Here is a 7,467-nt window from a genome sequence, read left to right as displayed (position 1 = left end):
GAAGACAGGTCCATCTGTAGCTATTAAACTTAAGGGGTCAGGTGTAATTGCTACTGCTGGATTCTCCAAAATTCATGATTCCTGAAAAAAGGGATCAGGAAAAGGATCATACTGTGTATCTCTTATATCCATGCACAGCAAAGGATGGGTCCTTAGGTAAGACCCAGTATTTTCTCTCTGTGACTGATCCTTGCCCACTCCTTGGCGCGCAAACCTCTATTACAAGGAAAGATAATTCCAAGACAAAGTTCCTCAGATCTCTTAAACATTTTGTCCTTCTAAGTTCTTTTTCTCTCTCACCCAAATATCTCTTTGAATTTCATCCCTCTGAATTAAAGCCTCTTTAAGTGACTTTTCCTAAGAAGGTGTGAATCTTTTGTGTGTCCACTGGCATCGATCTTTCTGGCCAACACAATGTGTGGAAGACCAGGGTACGATGGATAATCACACTGTGACTGAGCTTCCAGCACTTATACAACAAGAGTAAAACTCACTGGCCTTTGTGAAGAGTTTTAGGCCTAGTGAAGAAAAGGAGCTGTTAAGTACCAAAGTGTTAATTATTATTATGGTCAGGCAGTAACAGCATGTTTAACTGGGAGATATGGAAACAGGTATGCCACTAATTGGTTTACAGTATATTTGGCTGAGGTCTGATGGTTATAATGCAGACAATTCATCATTATTGTAAGCAGCATGAAGTTTTGCTCAACTTCAATTACTCTAAGTCTCCCTTTGTGATCTTGTGCTAACATCCCAAGACGTGTCACCAGTGAGCATCTGAGTGAAATCTCTAGAAGAATGTGGAACAAATCTGTAAATCTCCTTCTGGAATGCCCTGCCAAAAAAATACAATAAAGTCTTCCACGTCAGGAAGGAAACATTAAAAACGTTGATTAAGAAGTAAACTCTTCTGAAAATCAAATGGGAATGAGTGAGAGCAGGCAAATTGGGACTGACTAGAATTCTGGTGGAAGAGCCTTTATTTCTCTCCAGTCTTTAAGAGCATCACCGCTTGCATTCATCCATAAAAGCTCAGGCCTGGTCCCATGGCTCAGCCTGTGGCGATTGCTCAGCAGCTCCCACACACTGGCACTTCAGGGTGTGGTGATCTGCTTTGGCCACCACATATGACAACACTCTGGAGAAGAGATCTAGTGATAGAGAGAGCACAGCTCTTGAGGGAGGAACTCCTGATCTTTCATGAGCAGCTAGAGCAGAAAGGTTTTCTCTACTCTAAACCACATGGGGGGAAGTCTTCTCTTCTCCTCTTGCTGTCATTTTATTTCCCAAAGCGTGTCCCTGTCCCCATCAGCACTTATGTGAGCACATCTTGGCTGTGCCCGGTGATTTATCCAAACATCAGCAGCTGCTTTAAGTGATGGCACAGTGAAGCAAAGGCAGAGGAGGGAATGGAGAGGTTGAAATATAACTTCCACCCACTCCTGTGCTGTGAAATCATGCACGGGGGCTATGCCCAGCAGCTCCAGTGCACTTGCATCAGTCACTGAGAAAGGGAAAAAGAGACCATCTCAGAGCCTGCTCAGACATTTGGGACCGCTCCATTATGCAAATTAAAATATTTCCCCTAGAAGAACTATATGCACACATGTATGAACTGCTCCTTCGCTTTTCACATTTGCTTCCAGCTCCTGAGCAGTGTTGTTTAATACATTAGAAGGTTTTAGAGGTTTCAGCTGCTGGGAAGCGCGGGAGAGGAAGGGATCAGCTGTGTGCGAGTGCAAAAGTTGGAATAAGTCCTTTCGGAGCGAGTGTGTGTGAGAGGGGGGAGGCGGGAACCAATCGCTCCCGGCACACGCGGGGGTCCTGGCGGGGCTGCGGGAGGAGCGGTGCAGGAGGGGAGCGGGGAGAGAGCGAGCGGCGGCTTCCAGAGAACAGCCGGGAGAAGGCACAGCCGGGATTTGCTCCTCTCTCTCTCTGACTTCAATTCAGCTCCTCCCCCGTGTGGTTGTGGCTTTCCCTTCCATCAAAAGCCCGATCAGGAACGCCAGTTTTAGGGGGGGTGGGGTGGGGAAAAAGAAAGAAATAAAAGGGGAAAAAAAAAAAAAAAGACAGAAAGAAAATAAAAGGAAAAAAGTGCAAAAGGAGGAAAAGAAAATAAGGAAGAAAAAAAAAAAAAAGAAGGAGAGAGAAAGCACTCTCCCTCTCCTCAGCTGCATCAAATACAGCAGCCTGAAACTTTATGGAGTTCTCGCAGTGTTTTCCCCGCGGTGGGTAGATCGGCAGCACCCCGTTCGCTCCTTCCTGCTCTTTCTCCCTCTCACTCATCAGCAGTCAGCAGCGATGGAAAAAGTTGCTGGCTGGTACCCAGCCTGGCACGTTGCTCTCCTGTACTGGACATGGCTTTTCCTCTTCACTTTTGGCTTTACCGGCGCTGAAATAACTTGCAGATCCTGCCATTCCCAGGTGAAGCCGCAGCAGCAGCATCCGCAGCAGGGATTACCGATGCATTTGAAGACCGACAGGGGAGAAAAAGAACAGTGGAGGATCCCGGGGGAGCAGGGAGGTGAGAGAGGGCAAGGGGCCGGGATGGATACGGAAGATGCCGAGCTTCAAGCACCCTTCGACCCTGCTGTGGCGGGGACCAAATTCAGCGGCTGGGAGACCCGCAGCTGGGCGAGCGAGCCGGAGAAAGAGCTCGGGGCCGGCCGGCCCGAAGCAGCGGCAGCTCCTACCGGGGAGTACCTTCAGCGGGGTCACTGGGGCGGCCGGCGGAACTCGACCCGGCGGCGGCGGGGCCGCAGCCCGCGGGGCACGGCGGGGCCGGGCGGTGCCGCGGGGCGGGAGCCGGGGGGCTCCGGCGCCGCCCGCTTCGGGCTGGAGGAGCTGCGGCTGGGCAGCACCACCTTCGCCCTCACCGGCGACTCGGCGCACAACCAAGCCATGGTGCACTGGTCGGGCCAAAACAGCAGCGTGAGTACGGCCGCCGTGGGGGCTCGGCGGGGTGGGGGCGGCGGGTTTGCATTTTTCCTTTTTTTTTTCCTTTTTTTTCTTTTTTTTCCCTGGTTTCCCCTCCTCCTTTTTTCTTTCTTTCTTTCTTTTTTCTTTTTTTCTTTTTTCTTTTCCTTGGGGGTGGGGTGGGAGAGAAATGCGGGTGTTTTTTTTTTGTTTTTTTTTTTTTTTTTCCTTCTTCGAGTGGGGATTTCGTTCCCGGGAGCCGCGGATTGGCTTCGCTTAGCAGTGTGCAGTGGGGCAGAAGTGCCTCTAAAAGACCATTCTTCTGGAGCAAAAAAAAACTTTCCGCCGCCCGCACGCTGAGCACAGCCCATTCCAACTCCTTCTCCATCACCCTGCAGGCAGAGAGGGGGAACGACCACCACCCGCGGCGGGGAGGGGCGGGGAGGGGACGGTCCGAGAGGTCCCGTGCCCCACACTCTGGCTGCCCCAGGGTAACCCCGCCGGCAGCAGGGCATGCTGAGCTGTGAGCAAGGCCTGGGAAAGCTCCAGGGCTACTGCTGCTGCTCCTCCATTGCTGGGACCCACGTCAGCCCAGGGTTTAGCCCCATGGGATGTTGTCTCTGAGGTGCCTCTGTGCAGGGTACAAAGGTGCTTTCTTGCCTCTTGTCATGAAGGTGTTAAAATGAGACAGCTCTGGTCTCTTCCCCATAACCTGGACTTTTCTCATGAATAGCAACAGAATGGCTCTGACAGGAGCCAAGCAGAATGAAATCAGCCAGAGAGATAGGTGACAGGTTTCCAGTCTGGAGTAATAGTTGTGGCATCAAAGTTATCAAGTTAACTCGTATCCCTCCAGCCTGTGCTGCAGGGGTAGCCCCGAGCCAGGAGCCTGCTGGCAGCTCTGCTCTGGGGCTAACAGGAGTGAGGGTCTGAGTGCCCCAGTGAGCAGAATGCTAACAGGAGACAAAGGGATACCAGCGTGATTTGGTGTTTGCCCATACAACTTCATGGGGGAAAGGGCAACTTGGGCTCCTCTGCTCTCAGCCAGATTTTTGTCTGCTTGGTACAAACCCTTGGCCTCCTTCTCAGCTTTTAGCATAAGGAACCTGGTGATGTTTTGAAATTAGGGTCAGATCATTATGAACTCATTTGGTATGGATACTATTAAAATATATCCCAGGCACTCCATTTAGAATTAACATGAATGTTGTAAGCCCCATGCTGTGGGGTTCCGATCTAGTTAATTGAGACAAGGTATTATTGGCTCATCAGCATTTTTTTTCCTTTTTTAATTAGTTAATTGACAGGGGGATACCTGTCATCTCCATTTTGAAGGACCTTCCCTTTTCTTCCCAACTCAGCTAGCCTCTCTCACATAGTCGTGGTAACAGAAGTTGCTGGGGAGGAACTCCAATCTTTTCATACTGATTGAATTGAGTCTGACACTGGTTTAAAGAGAGCTATTTGCTAAGAAAAAGCTTCTGATATAAAAAGTCACCCAGCAAGCATCAGTTTTCCTCTTCTTTTCACACAAAGATGTTTCATCTCTATATAGATCAATACATTAGTATTAAAAGTAGCAGTTTTTATTGTACTGTCTTAGACATATACATATGTATAGTTCTTTCTGCCCACTGTGGTAGTATGGACTGTTAATGCTTTGGTCTGATTTACCTGCTGAGTGTCTCTGTAAAACTGCTTGCAGGGAGCTGTGGGGAAATGTTTTGCTGCTGTCCTGCCCAAATTGCCCTGAGTGGTGTTGTGTTGGGGAGATCATGCTCCCACCTTGCTGCTGTGTACTCCGACAGTACTGTGCTATTCATGCTATGGTAACATCCTTCACAATGCTAAATGAAGCTGGGCTTCTCAGGAGCTGGATGCACCAGCAAGCTCATCCAGGCTCATTTGAAGCAGTGGTGTTGGTTCAGTAGGAGCTCAACACGGCACTGACCCAAAGGCTCTGCACAGAGCTTTTGGACACTCAGCTGTGAAGGAGCTGGGATTGGGAGGGGGTTAGGATGAAGTGATTCCCAGAGTGTGCAGTGTGTGTAACCTTGCCTGCACAGAGGGGCAGAGGATCCCATGGTGCTGTGTGCACGGTGCTGTGTGACCCTGGTGCCCTGGCGTCACTCCAGCAGCAGTGGCTGCCAGATTTCTCCCTGTTTTCCCACTGTGCCAGGTGGATGCAACACACCTCCTCTCATTTTCATTCTGATATGCTCTGTGAGCGCTGCTGTTAAACAGCTTGTGCCTTTTGCCCAGGCAGAGGGAGGCTATGGAGATGATCATAGTTTGTAGCATCTGTGTAAGTAAAGGAAAAAGCCAAAACAAAACCCTAAAAATCTGAGCTCCCTTTAGATGGGAAAGCTATAAAATAAAAGCACTGTCATCATTAAGGTTTGTTTTAATTGTAATGTACCTGATTCTGCCAACCTCTGTCTGTTTCCCTGTATCCTTATTTTGGTAGTGGTCTGGATACTATTGAAATGCTTCTGATGGAGGGGAAGGGACCTCTGGGAGGACTCCTGGTAGCTGTAAGGAACAGTGTTTGCAGATTCTCTGTGTCTGGGCAATGATTTCACGTTGTGTGTGTATATTGTTCTGTTCAGATGCTGGGTTGTGCTTAGCCACAGGCACAACAAGAGTAATAAGTAGTGGTATCAGTCATTCAGATATAAGTACAGCAACATAAACAGTCTTACAAGGGGGATCCTGTGGGGCCTATCAATGATTCTGGGTACTCCTCAGACAGCTTACCCTGCAGCACAGAATCCATATTACACTTGACAGCAGCAACAGGATCAGCTGTGCAGCCTTGTGGGGAAAGTATATGTCCACACAGCCATATCCACACAGACCTGTGGCAAGAACCCAGGTCACATCTACAGGGATGTGCTTTACATACATCCTGCTTATTGTGGCTTCCCCCCAGTAGTGTCAGTCCATGCTCTACAGAGAAGAGCACAGGCGTAGGGAAGCTGGATTGTCAGATGACTGATGAGGATGAAACCAGGAGTGTATCCAGTGTTGCGTGAAAATGCAGATGGTCCTGAGGCTCTCTCTGACTGCTGTGGAGGTGTGCGAGGCCACGCAGGCCATCTGGCATGGTCTGGCATCTACACAATCCAGAGCTCTTTCTGTCTGCAACACAGAGAGGAGTGGCTGCAGCTAAATTGGGTGCTGGAAATGGTCTCTGGCTTATACCAAGTCCCAGACTGTCTGGGAATGGTCCAAGAAGGTGTTAACTGGCCCATGTTAGCACCATTGCTTTGTTTCTTTGCACTGATATATGTGGAGTCTTTCTACTGTCCTCCATGAAAGTTAAAGTATTAGATCCTCTCAGCTAAATCTCTTCCTTAAACCCTGGCTACAAGACACACAAGTGAGATCTCCTGGCTATTTGCACCTCTGGGGAATTTCAACAACAGTGTGGAAATTGGCAGGTTTCCTAGCCTGCAGAAGCATCAGACATGCTTCCTGATGTGGTATATGCAAACACTGTAGATTTGAATTCCCCATAGCTCCCTCAATGCTATGCTACAGAGTAGGAGAAAACAGGCAGCAGAGATTTGTGCATAGAGATGAGATTTGATTTTAATGGAGAGAAGCAACTCTCAAGGAAATATCCGATATGAATATTCGGGATAGAGATGCTTACAGTTTTTGAGAAACCAAGGCTGCCTAGGTTTTTCAGTCTATTTATAAGGCAAGCCACTGTTGCCTTGCTCTGGGCAGAGTCTGATGTCCTGGGCTGGACACTGGTGTAGATCTCAAACTGTTTGGCAAAGAATATGAACAGGTGCCCAGCTCATGGATTGACTTTTACATGGTCACCCAGCACTTACATCTTCTGTAGCCCGGGATATCTGGTCCAAACTTCTGTGATTTATGTTGCTGAAGGGATTTAGCTGAGCTTCTCTTGAGTCTTCCAAGCTGAAGATCTTCAGCAGAACGATGGAGATGAAATCTGGACCAGATGCAAAGTAACCTGGCCAGATAATTTTTTATATTTCATCCACAGTAGAAAATCAATATGACTGATGGGTCCAGTGCAGTATGAAGCCTGCAAGGTCATCATCGCTGTTGTCGTGTGGTTACACTAGACAACAAGGGAAGAGATAAGACTCTTATAGGAGAGCTTTTAAACAAGCTGAGACTCTTCATTAGGTATTACTTGCATGTTTTTATTTGATGCTACTGATAACACAATCTGAACTCAGAAAAGACAGAATAACAATATACCTATATATTTCAAATGCACTTTATTTCTTCCTACGCAAAATAATAGTGGATAATCTGTGGTTAGGTTTTCATTTGGAGCATTCAAACCTATTTTATACATTAAGAACTTAAGGAGAGGTTCGAGGCTGTAGCGGGCGCTATATGCTACCTGAAACTCATCAAAAAGCATCATTAAAAAAATGGAGTTTCCTTCCTTCCTATTGCTCTCCTCTATTCAGGATAGTTGTTTCTTATGCTTTTTGGAAGCTTCTGTCTGATTTCTGATCTAATATTGCCATTGGGAAATTTATTTATCTATTTATCTATTTA

The 7,467-nt window shown here is 47.8% G+C and overlaps 1 protein-coding gene across 3 annotated transcripts in view; it reads left to right on the top strand.

The window, feature by feature from the left end:
• Nucleotides 1–2,088: 2,088 nt before the first annotated feature.
• Nucleotides 2,089–7,467, top strand: part of LOC125693376 (VPS10 domain-containing receptor SorCS1-like) — a 272,191-nt gene continuing 266,812 nt past the window's right edge. For all 3 annotated transcript variants that reach the window (XM_048945241.1, XM_048945240.1, XM_048945239.1), the window contains exon 1: nucleotides 2,089–2,931. In XM_048945241.1, coding sequence (XP_048801198.1) covers nucleotides 2,302–2,931 — 630 coding nt within the window. In that variant the 5' untranslated portion in view covers nucleotides 2,089–2,301. The remainder of the gene's footprint in view (nucleotides 2,932–7,467) is intronic.

The sequence above is a fragment of the Lagopus muta genome, chromosome 5 (genome assembly GCF_023343835.1).
Source record: "Lagopus muta isolate bLagMut1 chromosome 5, bLagMut1 primary, whole genome shotgun sequence".
Taxonomy (NCBI): Eukaryota; Metazoa; Chordata; class Aves; order Galliformes; family Phasianidae; genus Lagopus; species Lagopus muta.
This window is presented reverse-complemented; position numbering and strand designations above follow the sequence as displayed.